The sequence below is a fragment of the Balaenoptera ricei genome, chromosome 1 (genome assembly GCF_028023285.1).
Source record: "Balaenoptera ricei isolate mBalRic1 chromosome 1, mBalRic1.hap2, whole genome shotgun sequence".
In the NCBI taxonomy this organism is placed as follows: domain Eukaryota; kingdom Metazoa; phylum Chordata; class Mammalia; order Artiodactyla; family Balaenopteridae; genus Balaenoptera; species Balaenoptera ricei.
In genome coordinates, this window is record NC_082639.1 from 138,389,260 (window position 1) to 138,404,159 (window position 14,900).

Here is a 14,900-nt window from a genome sequence, read left to right on the forward strand (position 1 = left end):
GGTGGTGGATGGCGTAGAAGGTATGAAGGGCATAAGAGAAACTGATCCAGTCAGTTCAGAGTGTTCTGGCAAGTTCTGGCTATGGTCGTCATGTGAGGGTGCTGAGGCTAAGTCCCCCTTCATGTGGAGGAATTGATGTACTTCCAGCTACCTCCCCCCATAGACTTTGAGTTCTTTGAGGGCAGTGACAGGATTGGTGGATCTTCAGATCCCTCTTGCTCCCTGAGGAAACTGGGTCATAGTGAGTGCCACATTTAGTCTGAATTGAATGACTGACTGACTAGGGTGGGGACTGGGGGTCCTTAATGGATTCAGTGCATGAGAAGGAATAAAGTTGCCATGTATTTGCATTTCAAGGGTTCAAATTACTGCATTTTACCATTACCATTATCTGGTGACAAAACATTCAGGAAAAAAAAAAAAAAATCCAGAAAGTTTCAAAAAGCAAAACTTGAATTTGCTGCTTTCAGGCAACTATTTCCATAGCATTTACATTGTATTTACAGCTATTTCCATAGCTTTTACATTGTATTAGGTATTATAAGTAATCTAGAGATGATTTAAAGTATAAATAGGATGTTATATGCAAATAGTATGTCATTTTATATAAGGGATTGAGGATCCTTGGATTTTGGCATCCATGGGGGTCCTGGAACCAACCCCCTGTGGATATCAAGGAATGACTGTATATATTTGATTATTCTTTTTTTTTTTAGTGCAATGATAATTTTTAAAAATTTTTTTATTTATTATTTTTAACATCTTTATTGGAGTATACAATAGTGTGTTAGTTTCTGCTTTATAACAAAGTGAATCAGTTATACATATACATATGTTCCCATATCTCTTCCCTCTTGCATCTCCCTCCCTCCCACCCTCCCTATCCCACCCCTCTAGGTGGTCACAAAGCACTGAGCTGATCTCCCTGTGCTATGCGGTTGCTTCCCACTAGCCATCTATTTCACGTTTGGTAGTGTATATAGGTCCATGGCACTCTCTCACTTTGTCACAGCTTACTCCTCCCCCTCCCCATATCCTCAAGTCCATTCTCTAGTAGGTCTGTGTCTTTGCAATGATAATTTAAGCAAAGTTGCCTTCTACATTATTACAGTATAGAGTTTTGAATATCAAAAAAATTTTTTAGGGTTTACAGTATTTATTGCCTCTTTAGGGAAGCTGTGAAGGAGGACTTTTAGTTTACAGTAATATAACTACAGAAAAATACTGCAGATGCGCATTTTCATAACTGACTCTGAGGTATATACTCATATACCTACAGCTTAATATATGCAAATGTCTCCAATCTGATTATTGTACAGTCTTAGCATTCTAGAATGTATAATTTTCAATTACTGGAGTGCTGTTTTATGTAAAACTCATATCTCACAATGCATCATTTTTCTTCTGGTTTCCCTGAATTTCTATTGTACTGAATTTAAAATGTGAGTATGAAAGTCCACAAATGGGTGGATTGGTAGCAGGTTATAAAGAGAACTTCCTTTTCTCTTTGAAACATCTTTTGGGACTTTCTCTTTTCCTGAAGTGTATCTTTTGAAATCTTTAAATACAAAAATTAAAAGAAAAAAAACTCCATGAAAGTGAGTTATTATTATTCATAAAGAGTAGACGACTACTTGTTTAAAGGCACATCAGGAAATGGTCATTGGGCCCTGGTCAATGGTCAGAGAAGGTCACCAGTGTTTTAACACAGACACATTTTCACACTCTCACCATCTTAATGTTGGTGCCATTTTGAGTCCTGGTGGTTTCACATTAAGCCTATTTGTCCAGTGCGTAGACCCTCTTTTATTTCCCACAAGGAGGGCATAAATGGTGCTAACAGGAGTTGCAGAGAGTGCAGTTTGGCCCCACTCCTTGCTTGGGCCCTCACATCTTGTGATCTAGGATTCCTGAGATCCATTTTTAGTTCAAGACTCTTCTTATGAAGCTCTATTTCTCAGCCTTTAAAACTCCATGGTCCTTCCTGATGAGCACAAGCCAGCTCACAGTTTCCTGTAACTTTATTTAAAATTTCAAAACAAATGGAACCAATATTATGCCTAGAGCCAAATTAAAGTCATTTTAGTATTGAGGATGCTATTTTTTTTTTTTCTTTTGAGGATGCTATTTTTAACCACACCTACACCATTCTGGAAATTTCGATAGCTCAGGGAGGGTGAAGATGATGAAGAGAATGAAAGATGCCCTCCATTAAGAGATTCTCCCTTGGCTCCACCTGGCAGAATTAGCAGTTCCACGGGAAAGAGCAGACGATGGCTTTGGACCTCTTCATGCAGCACAGCTGGGGCTTGCTCCTCAGGGAAGGGGTTGGGCTAGTGGGGTAAGCTCAGGATTTGCCCCTTCTCTCGCTGACCAGGTGTCTTTGCTTTTGTTTTCTGTTCTTTCCGTCTTCCCCTTCAGAGCATCGTGTGCACTGGGCGGCGTCAGTGGCACCCAGACCCTCTCCTGATCCACTGCATCCAGTCCTGTGAGGTAAGCCACCTCCCCTCCCCCAAACGCAGACCAGAGCTCTCTGTTCTGCTCAACTTATGGAGACTTGCGTCCTTCTGCTTCCATATCTGCCCTTTCCCAGCTCCTATGTCCTTTGCGTGATCTCTTAAATTTAGCTCCACAATCCCCATATTACAGATATTAGGATTTCTGATTTTGCCTTTTCTTAAATTTTAACAAAATCTCCAGGGTTCCATTTTAAATGGCTTAATAAAAGTTAAAAGCAAGTCAGAATTATTTATGGTTTTGGGATTCTCTAACCGGGTCTCACTGGAGTTTAGTTAGATCAGAGTTTTGCAGATCAGTGGCCCACAGACAGGGGTTTGGCCAGCTCAGTGTCTAAAAACGATTTTGTTTTGGTTGCTAATGCTTAAATATTGGGATTTTCACATAAAACTCATATGTGTATACATAACTTTACACACACACACCCCAAGTAAAAATAAATATAAAACTCTTTGTGCAAAGATTTTTCTCTTGAAAAACAAGAATATCTGACAACCGTGGCAACAGTTAGCTGGATCTGAGCGGCAGCTACAACACCAGAAGGGCAGCTGCCCTCCAGTTCAGCGTGGTCCTCACCAGACTCTGTAGCTTCTCACCTACTGGGCTTCTCTCATTGACATCAACTGCCTGGGTCACGCAGGCATCTCTGTTTTCGACCTCTGAGGAGGTCCTGTAGTCCACTGTTGATTAACCCAAACTAGACCTTTACTACCTCAAGGAAGCCTGTTTACTTCTCACACAAGGCATTCCCCTAGCAGTGGGGGACTCAGGGGGATGTGAATTCCTTAACTAGATTAAGAGGAGTTTTTGCAAGGAAGAGTCAAGAATGAGGCAGAGCCTTGCTGAGGGAGATTGACCCAGGAACCCTGACATGGGAGCTATTACACTCACACACACACACACACACACACACACACACGCACGCACGCACGCACACACACCATTTAAGCCCTCTCACCCTGGGTACAGCCAGTAGCAGATACAAATACTGTAGTCTCAGGCTAGAGTTAGGCTTTGTCATCAAAGTCTTTCACTGGAAGTAATTAAGCCACTTAGCAGCAATGCTCAATAATTCTGGCTGTGCCTAGTGCGCTAGAGAGAGCTGTTTAACTTGCCCTTGACTTCCAGCACCCTCCCCCCGCATACACACCCAACCCACATGCCTGTTAGTCCCTAGATTCTCCTGTATCCCTGTTTCTCTTGATCTAATTCTGGGAAACTAGGATCTACATGAGGCCAAAGAGGGGGAAATTGTGGGGTTTCAGACAAAGGGAAAGCTGGGTGGGGAAATGATACCAATAAAATAGCATCCTGAGAGTGCATCAGGAAAAATGCTAGCATGGAGTGCGCTTTGTTACATGTGGGCCAACAAAGCAGCTCGTCTCCTGCCATCATTAGAAAAACAGATGGCAGTGGGGTGGGGAGGGGAGGGAGTGACTCATCCACTGGGCAGGGGGTAGCAAGGGGGACGAGGAGGCCAGGGAAGGAAGGAGATAAACAGACAGAGGATTTGCGAACTTTGGCGAGATCAAAGGGGTCCTGAGAATTCCCTTCTGTGGCTTCCAGGCGTGATCGCAAGAGGGAGGGTGGATGGCAGGGCTTGGAGCTGGCTTCAGTGTTTCCCAGAAGGTTACAACACAGAGCTTTCCCCATTTGTCCTCACTCCGTGCTGCACCCCAGCACATGCTCTGGATCCCTTATCCAGAGCTTCCCAGGCTTCTTTCAGCCCCTTTGTTGGTGTGACAAGGAACAAACCTGCATTCCCTCTTATGACCCCCCTGCCCAACTGCTATCACGCACAGCTGAGGCTTGACCACCACACACCTGTTGGTACCCACACTCCAGGGCTTCTCAAAACATGGCCCCTGGACCAGAACAAGTGGCATTGCCTGGGAACCTGTTAAAAATGCACATTCTCAGGCCCCATCCCAGACTTACTGAATCAGAGACTCTGGGGGGTGGGGATCAGCAATCTGTGTTTTAACAAGGGCTCTGGGAGGTTCTGAAGACCGCTTAAGTTTGCAAACCACCTCTCTGGTCACTATGGGAGCAGACAAGAAGGTTCCTAGACTATGGATCCCTAATTTGAAGCTTATTTGTCTAGGAATAATTCTAGCCTACATTATTCATTCACATTCTGATTATTCTACAGTATTTCCCGTGACTCTCTGGGTAGGACAAGATTTGACAGGACATGATTTTGCTTCTGGTTTCCCAGCAAAGGCTAGGAAGAGAAAAAAAAACACTTAGAGGGGTGGACAGAAGCAACAAAGAAGAAGAATCAATACCTGTAGAAAAGGAAAAGGAATTGGGCAGAGCGGGGCGCATGGGGAGAAGTAGAAACAATTGTGAAGGAATAAGTAATAAGAAATGCAGAGAGGGAGGACGAGGATGGAAAAGGAAGGACAAGAGCGGCTGAAACTGGCCTGTTCTAGGGGCAACTTGGCAGGCACTTAGTTCTTTACTGGAAAAAAGTCAGCTAAATATATTAGGGAGAACCAAAGAGTGTCAGAGACAGACGGAGAGGAAACAGACCTGGATGCAAGATAAACCGAAGAGGGTTAGGTGGGTGAGAGCAAGTTTTAAAACGTGTGGCACAGAAATCTGATACTTTGTACCCCAGTGTCTAAAATGGGTTTTCTTTTTTGGCTTTCCAATAGCGAATTGAATTCTAAGATGTCCCCTTAAGACATTCAACCTCATAAGAGTGAAGTACATCATTCTTTATTGGTCTCAGTACGCCGAGGCATTGAACCAATCCCCTCACTCTCCCACTCCACGCCTGCGTTGTGTCACTTCTGCACCTCTGTTTGTGTCCTATCCCCTTGGCCACAGAGTTTTAGCCTTCAATTCTCCACTATCTATGCCTCTCACTTTTCTTTAAGAGACAGCACTGAAGGTTCCCTCTGAAACATCTGATGTAAATAATGCCATCTTCTCGTGGTGACTTACGCTCCCATTTTCTCAAGAGCACGTGTGTACCACATATCTGGAGTCGAAACCCGTTCATGCCTTAAATTCTATTTTTCTAGTTGGTTCTTGTGTTTCACCTTCTTGACCCAGACACTCCTTGTATTTTCTATTTCTTTTGTAAGTTGCAAACGGGCAGGGAGTGGTAATTTCGTTGGTGGAGAAGTTTTGAAGTTAAATATAGGTTCAAATCCTGGGTCAGCTGAGTGGTGTAAGCCTTTGTGTCTTAATCTGTATTGGGAAGTGGGGGCAACACCGCCATTTTAAGGAGTTGTGATAAGGGATTAATGTGATAATGGACATAAATGTTTAAGCATCATGCCGTTCCGGGTCCATAGTAGATGCTTATAGGGTGGTGGCAACTGTTATGCGCTATTAGCCACTCTGCGAATGCTTACTGAATGAGTGCAGCAGAAGGCAGGGCAGAGCTGCTGGGTGACCTCAACGTGTTTAGATGCAAACTCTGAAGATGGGAAAAGGGAAAGAACAAGGGAAGAAAGGGGAACAGACCATTCCCTGGAGACCCTCTGAGAGCCACAGTTTGCAAATCACTTGGAGACAGCTGCTGAATCTAATCGGTCATGAGGAGCTCTACTCATTCCTACCGTTGCCCTCGTTGGGGCCTCAACATCTCTCACCTGGGCTATTGCATTAGTTTCCTAATTGTTAACCCTAATCCCAGACCTGTGCCCATTAAAATTATAGACAAGCACACAAATAGTCAGTGATAACTTTGTAGAAAACAAAGACTTATTCTGCCAAATGCTCGGCCAATTGAGTGCACTCTTTTCCCAGTATGGGTGGCGGGGAGGGTTTTCCTCATTTTGTGGGGTGATAATTGAAGTGAGTGTTCACTCCGTCAGTGAACACATTATACCGTCAGATCATATGTGTTATCTTCTCTCTCTTTTTCCTTCCTTCTTCCCTCCCTCCCTTCCCTCCCTCCTCCCTTCCTTCCTTCCTTCCTTCCTTCCTTCCAAAAAGTCATATTTATTAATTCTAACAAAGTCTACAGTCCTAGGTTCCATTAAACTAAGAACATCTTGTTCTCTAGGGAATGCAGCTGGAAATAAAGACCACACTTCCAGCCTCCTTTTGCATAGAAATGACTAATTTCCTTCCTGTAGGATGACTAAAATTGAGTGCCCATTGACCTACATTTTGGTTCTGCTTTTTCTGTGAGCACGTATTTCTTACAAGTTTGTTGTGCTTGTCAGCAGCCCCCCATTTTGGATTACAATTTCTGATATTCTCTCTTTAACATTTTGCAGGTTCTTGTAGAATTGTGCTTTTTCAAAAAAAAAAAAAGGGTGGGGGCAGCTGTGGAGGAGGACGGAGGTGGAATGATGTCAGAAGAATTAGGTTCAAATTCTGAGTCTACCCTTGTAGCTACGTGTTGTATCTGTCTGGCTTTCTCTCAAAAATCCTGTGAGAGTCAAGTGAAATAACTGATGTTAAGGTGCTGTGTAAATTGCCAAATAATATAACATATTTGTAGTGGTATTGCCTAAGGAACGATATACATCACTATGTAAGGATGGGCTCTTATTGAAACAATATATACATATTAAGAATCAAGAAAGAGTCCACTCACACCCAGTTTATATCTTTATGAGTATTATATACTGCAGGTGGCCATGGTTAATTGATGTTCTTGAGGCTTCCAATAAAATTTAGAAAACTCTTTAAGATTGTTTTGGGTATTTCAAGTAAGTCTCTCTGAACATGCTACTATTTCTCCTATAAATTCTTATACATACCCTTGTAAATGCCTATCATCTCACTTATCACATTATTTCAAGATTATATGACAGGTCTGTCGTTCCTACAGTCTGTGAGCTCCTGAGTTGTAGGATGTGTTTTATTCCTTTGAAAAACACAGGCCTAATTCTTCAATGACACCTGCTTCTACCCCTCTAAAGGCAGGGAGAGAGAGTTGAAGGTAGACCTTTGATTTTGAGAGTTTCAAATTGAGAACGATTATATTAGTTTTCTGAGGAGTAGCACAGTGGAAGGAAAGGTAGGGAAGCAGTAGAAGGTGAGGGAGAGAATTACAACCCTGTCATGCATAGAATCAGAAAGCTTTGCAACAGGGGCAACCCAGAGGAGCCAAAGGAAGGCTGTCAGGGGTCCGGAGGCAGGCTTGAACCTCAGTTCCAGCCCTTAGTACATGTTTCCTTGGGCAAGTCCGTTAACATCTCTGAATTTAAGTTCCTCAGCTTTAAAATCAGGTGGATACAATTTATCTTTTAAACTTGTTGGTCAGATACCTGATTCAGAAAACTATGGAGATGCACCCAGGGGGGTGTCTTTTGGGGGCCTTTGAAGAGGTCATAGCTCAGGAGAATGTGAGTCATGCTGATTTTTCAGGAATAACTGGAAATCTCCCTTGTTTGGGGGGATTTTTGCCTTCTACATAGATTTTGATCTTTCTGTTCAGATTTGTGGCCTTAATGGTTAGCTTTGATTTCTTACTCACTGGATGGGTTGCATTTTGGAAATCTGTTGGCACCGCCCTTCCTTGGCTTCAGTCCAAGGTCAGTTCTGCTTTTGGTTTTGCTTCCATCCTCCTGGTTCTAGCTGGCAAGAGAGAACTCAGACTAAGAAAGGGTGGATATGAGAGTCAGAACATGATAAAGGATGAGCAAGCGCCTATTGTACGAATGTTCAGTAAACATTAATTGAATCTCATTTATCAGTAATACTGAGTGACTTCTGTTACTCACCAAAAAATTAATGCTTCTTCCCACTATCTATTCTAAGACAGTGGCAGGCAATACATATGTAGGTGCATATACATTAAGTGAGTGAGAGGCCAAGCTGATCTGGAGGAAGATTAGGTAAAGAATTGCTTAGTAAGACTCTTTGGAGTCCCCATCCAATCATTTTGATGTTCTGAAAGGAATGGGGAGCTTACAGAAGACTGAAAAGTAAAGCTATGTAGCATGTACCATTTTAAAAGAAAAGGGGGTTGAACAATAAAGCCTATGGGCCTGCAAGCTTGGTTTTTCTACTAGGAAGAGTTCTAGGACAAACTTCTCTAAGTCCTGTATTTATAAGGGATGTACTCTCCTTTTCAGTGTGATGTTTTGTGACAGAATGATTGGTCAAAGAGACAAAGGAGAAATCACTTTTTTAATTTAGCAGGTGTGTCATTCTAGTCCAAATGATATACCCCTAATTTAAGACGACACCTAAGGAGTTGACCACATGTTGGATCACTACTGTAGATTGTGCTGAACTGGGATGGTCCATCCAGTGGAAAACTCAAGACTTATTCTGGCCACACCTTGTCTTTACTCATTTCACATGGGCAATGGACTCTGCTGATAGTTTTTTGTTTTTGTTTTTAAAGTGTGCTTAAAAATTACTTGGAGTGCTTATTTTCAGAATGTAGATTCTTAGGTTCTGCCCCTCCCTCCCAATTTTTTACATATCAAGTCTTGTGTGGAGTCCAAGAATTTGCTTTTTTCAGAAATACCCCAGGTCCTTCTAATGTAGGTGGTCCTCAACTGCACTTTGAGAGGCACTGGGCAGGAATGAATTAATACACTCAAAGATAATTGATGCAATAGCATCCACATCACATCTTGGAGAAAAAGGTTCCATCTACCAATAGTTAACCATTTATCTAGTGGGTTCTCTTTTTAAAAATTAATTTTCATTGGAGTATGGTTGCTCTACAATGTTCTGTTAGCCTCCATTGCACAGCAAAATGTATCAGCCATACACATACAGATATCCCCTCCCTTTTGGACTTCCCTCCCATTTATGTTACCACAGTGCACTAGTTAGTTCCCTGTGCTATACAGCATGTTCCCATCAGTTATACATAGTGTCAATAATGTATATGTGTCAGTCCCAGTCTCCCAATTCCTCCCACCCCACCCCTTTCCTCCTTGGTGTCCATACATTTGTTCTCTACGTCTCTGTCTCTATTTCTGCTTTGCAACTAAGATCATCTATACCATTTTTCTAGATTCCACATATATGCGTTATTATATGATATTTGCTTTTCTCTTTCTGACTTACTTCACTCTGTATGACAGACACTAGGTCCATCCACATCTCTACAAATGACCCAATTTCATTCCTTTTAATGGCTGAGTGATATTCCATTGTATATATGTACCACATCTTCTTTATCCATTCCTCTGTCGATGGACATTTAGGTTGCTTCCATGTCCTGACTATTGTAAATAGTGCTGCTATGAACATTGGGGTGCATGTGGTTTTTTTTGAATTATAGTTTTCTCTGGGTATATGCCCAGTAGTGGGATTGCAGGGTCATATGGTAATTCTATTTAGTTTTTTAAGGAACCTCCATACTGTTTTCCATAGTGGCTGTATCAATTTACATTCCCACCAACAGTGTATGAGGGCTCCCTTTCCTCCACACCCTCTCCAGCATTTATTGTTTGTAGATTTTTTGGTGATGGCCATTCTGACTGGTGTGAGGTGATACCTCATTGTAGTTTTGATTTGCATTTCTCTAATAATTAGTGATGTTGAGAATCTTTTCATGTGTTTCTTGACCATCTGTATGTCTTCTCTGGAGAAATGTCTATTTAGGTCTTCCAATAGTTCTTGAATAAATGAAGAAATCACCTGAAATAGAATAACATTAGAAAGATCAAGGATACAGGTAAAAATATCTGGCAGACAGTGGTAAAACTGAAATTCTTATAAACCAGAAAAGACTTAATTGTTTTAAAATTACAGTTAAATTTTTTAAATGATGGTTCATTGTGGGTAAACAGTAGCCTGACTATGTTCTTAAAACGACAAGCTACCTGCCAATAAGTGTAAGTGAGACCAACTGAAAACCCAAGTATTTCATTGCCTATCGTTATTCTCACCATTGATCTGATCCTGTTTTCTCTCTGGGTCCAACTTTTGTAGCCATTAGAAAACACAGAACATGTTGAAGGTCACAAAAATAATATCAAAAGCTTGATAATAATACCTTTGGTGAAAAATAAAAAGAATTGGGATTTTTAAGCCTAAAAGAGAAGGATAAAGACTAATGTAGTAAGTATTTTCATGTAGTAAACATTTTATATACAGAAGAGTTAACAGTCAGCATGCCCCAATAACAACAGGAAAGAAAATAATGGGCTTAAAAAGCTGAATGAACTATTTAAAGTAAATCTGTGTGAGAATATCCTGGAACTGTTAAACTTTACAGAAGTTTATAAAGGGAACTGTTTAAAGGCATATTAGTCTTTGGAGCATTTTAAAGGGGTGTGTATTGTCTTCTCTCTGATATGGTTAAACATTTTCTGATGTCTCAGACACAGATGATGGTTCGGTACTCCGTCTCCTTGTAAATCTGTCACTCCATGGATTTAAATGTAAATATATTTGTGTTTTCTGTAGGCAACCAGTAGAGATATTTTTAAGTGTCATGACTATAACGAGTACTACCTTGATAGGAATTTGTATAGGAGGGAATTGGGAGTGGAAAGACAGGGGTGAGGAGGCCTTGGGGACAAATTTAGCTTCAGGGAAGTGGCTGCATTTACTTAAATGTAGGTGGGCAGTTATATTGTTTTTACACATTTAGTAGCTGATATCAACAATGCTTCCATCACTAATTCATTCCATCTGCTCCATCATTCCTTAGATTCTTTCTTCTGTGTTGTCTTGGACCTCTCTCTGCCTCCCTTTTATTATTTGTATTCCAGATGGTAGCCCTGTTAGCTATGTCTGAGACATGTGCTTCTTGATCACTCATGGGCACTGCCTGGGTTTACTGCTGTACCTCTAGGACGTGGGGGCCGATATATAATTCATGAGGTGGAAATGATGGCATGAAAATCGAGTTTTTATTGCACCTTTTTTTCTTTCCCAGACTTTGAGCCCAGAAGGGGTAGAGAGGAGCTAGAGTCAGACTAAAATGCCCCATTTTAGGAGACGTGCTTTATACTTGGGTGCAGAATGCCTGCATGCAGATCTGAATGTGATGATAAGAGATGGGGGTGGGAGAGGGTCACAGGTTAACCAGCATGTGATAAATACCCGAGAAATAAGTGATTTTTATGGGCCTCCGCATGATGTGTGGCCCTTTTGGAGGAAGACTTTTATTTCTGTTAGGGTTTTGTCCCCTTGTTTTTTAGGACAAGATGTCGTATATAAATATATATAATTTCACTCAGCCTCATAGTGAAACCTGTTCAGCCATTCTTTTCTCAAACTTTTATCCTTTTTGTTTGTAAGGTTTATCTCTATTACTGTGCTTTAGTAATGCCTTTTTCATCACTAGATAGTCACAAATTTCTTTTAATAAATGCTCAAAACTTGATCTTTGAAGTGTGACCAGATGGAATTTCTACTGATCTTTTCAAAACAACCTCTCACCTGAGTATGTCTTTATAAATTCCTTATTAAGAAGAGAAAAATGAATCTCTTTTTATGATACCTGTATATAGAAAACCAAATGTTCCAACCCAACTTTATCACTTTGGGCACTGAGATTGCAAAGTTGTTTAACTTCTCTTATTTCCTTTTCATTTACATTTTGTCATTTAAATGATAGCCAACAATTAAACTTCTCTTTGCCACATTTTAGCTGTTTACAAATCAGATATTATAATCATTCTTTCCCATGCTTCTCAGAGGACAGATCATATGGGCTTACTTTTCTTTGACATTCTTGCCAAGTTCTTTAGTATCTATGGGTGAAAAGAAGTTAATTAGGGTGGAAATAATAATGGCTTAGCAGCTAGTAATGAGAACAGCTACTCCACTTCTGGTAGGGATAGTGTGGGTCCTCACAAATCTAAATCTAAATATGTGTTAGACGTGCTAAAATCCAGAGAAAAAATGAAAATTAACTTACATTGGAACTGTCTTCCAGGCTCACTGGCTGCCAAGTTCCAATCCCCTCGAGATTTGTTTGTGAATTTCACCGCCAGTTTTGTGCAGTCTCTTCACTGGCCTGGAAATCTGGGCATGTCTTTAGGCTTGTCCAGAATCCCGTTCGGTTCAGGGCTCTACTTTAGATACTCCAGTTGGAATCTCTGAAAATCGGACTCCAAATGTTAATTAGGACTAGTTTTTTCATACTGAAAGCTAAAACCATTGTGTTTTTTTCCCCTGCTTTTTAAAAAAGTAAAACATTAAAAGCACAACCATGCAAATTGTAAAACCTCCTCTAGATTAACAACATTCATGAGAATTTATACTTAAGACTGCCTGGGAACCACACTGTGACATCCCGGTGGGCTTTCTACCAGGCTGCATTTTGCTTCTTTTGTCTTCTCCGGCCTCGTGGGTGGGCCACTTTCTCACTCTGTTAATTCTGGTTATGACATGGGTTTTTCCCTTTTTCTCCTCCAACCACACCCTTTTTCTGATTTACTCTGTGCTTTTCCTTATTGTTCTGTTCTTTTGATTCTTCATTTCTAGTCCAACTTTGCAGACAATTGAAATATTACTCACCTGTAAAAATAGCATTATGGAAATGCTACCTTCTGTTCTTCAACTTGGCTTCCTAATGATCATGCTGAGATTATAAGAATTAGCAGTAAGCAAATATAATCAGATTATATCTATAAGTAACTCTACCCCTTTCCTCTTCTCCTAAGGCCTTTCTCCACTAAGATTTCTAACTGTGCTCCTAAACTATGTTTTAAATACAGTCTGTGACTCAAATATGTTCACTGAGACTGTTCTTAAAGTCCATAAAGCATTGATTAGTTTACCATGTACCTTCATGGTCATTCGCATATGCCTGTATTAAATAGTCATATTGACAAGCCCTTTCAGAAAGTTCATATAATTTGAGTCATTTCTAATTTATCCTACTAAAATAGATATTCCTTTAAGTGAAATTATTTTATTAAATACCTGTTGTTTGTGACTGAGGGATAGCAAAGTACTCTACTAAGTCTCTTACACTTACTTTTTAAAAGTATATGAAGTATATATGTATACCTATATACACATGTGCGTATGTGGGTATGTATGTTCTGACTAACCCTATAATGAAATGGTGACCAAAAAAGGGTGACTGTCCCAAACTGATTGCAGTTATTTGCAAATTGCCGCAAACAGCAGGCACAGCAGAAAGGATACACATTTCAACCCTTGACTAATGGGTTTAAATCTCAGCTCTGCCCTCATTAGCCATATTATCATGTAATATTTTTTAAACTTAATTTTAATTCTATAAAAGTACTACTGTACATGTACCTAGTTTAAAAAGCCAGTTAGCACCTCTGGGTTTATTTGGAGGAGTGACAGTGCCTGCCCCTCTCTGGCTAACCTCAGCCACTCTTGGCAGACACTACTCTTCCATATCTTTTCTGCTTCTCCTCGTCACTTCTTTTATTTCATCTGGAAATTGCATCTATAAATATATATCTATATCTACATATATCTATACACTTATCATCTGTTTAATAATGCTTCCACTGCCAATCTTGTTTTTTTTTTCATTTATGGAATTTTTTTTTTAAGGCTTTTTAATTAATTAATTAATTAATTAATGGCTGTGTTGGGTCTTCGTTTTTGTGCGAGGGCTTTCTCTAGTTGTGGCAAGTGGGGGCCACTCTTCATCGCGGTGCGCGGGCCTCTCACTATCGCGGCCTCTTGTTGCGGAGCACAGGCTCCAGACGCGCAGGCTCAGTAATTGTGGCTCACGGGCCCAGTTGCTCCGTGGCATGTGGAATCTTCCCAGACCAGGGCTCGAACCCGTGTCCCCTGCATTGGCAGGCAGATTCTCAACCACTGCGCCACCAGGGAAGCTCCTGGAATTATTTACTGACTTCCTAATATAGAAGGGGGGTTTGAGCTCTCTGACACAATCACTCTCTCTCTCTCCCTCTCTCTCTCTCTCCCTCTCTCTCTCCCACCACCCCCCCCCCGTCTCTCTCCCTCTCTCTCACACACACGCACACACCTCCCTCACAAGACACACCTGTATAGCTGCCTGCAGGGGTCCCTGACACTCCTAATTCTTGAGTTTTTCCGGTATTCTGTGCATTTCAGGCATTTAGGTTTCTGTTTTCTCAGATCTTCTCTGTCAGCTACTATTCAACCATGCATTTTCCACTTTCCTAAATGCTGTTGAATTCTCCATTGGCTGTTGTTGTCTCTTCTGTTCTCTTTTCTCTTGTGATTTCGTACCTTGTTTATCTTTTTATTCCCATTTCAGTGGGGCTTCTAGAGGGAGCAGATATAAAAACAAATTCAATTCACATGTCTTACCAGCGCTAAGCCTGGGATGTAGGAGATGTGCAGTGGTCATTATACTGTTACTACTCACCACTCCCTTCGACAGAATTTATGCCTATGTGGAAGAAAACAGACGCACCTGACAGAGACGATGTTCCTTATTTTGGTATTTTTTTCCCCCTACTGTCTCTTCTAACTTCTTAGTTTGACCTAGAGTCAAGGAGAAATCTCTT

General features: G+C 41.0%; 1 protein-coding gene across 4 annotated transcripts in view; it reads left to right on the forward strand.

The window, feature by feature from the left end:
- The window catches only part of PAPPA2 (pappalysin 2), a 309,250-nt gene that overhangs the window by 265,498 nt on the left and 28,852 nt on the right, over positions 1-14,900 (forward strand). For all 4 annotated transcript variants that reach the window (XM_059937054.1, XM_059937065.1, XM_059937076.1 and 1 more), the window contains one exon: positions 2,422-2,493. In XM_059937054.1, the coding sequence (XP_059793037.1) occupies positions 2,422-2,493 (72 nt within the window). The remainder of the gene's footprint in view (positions 1-2,421; positions 2,494-14,900) is intronic.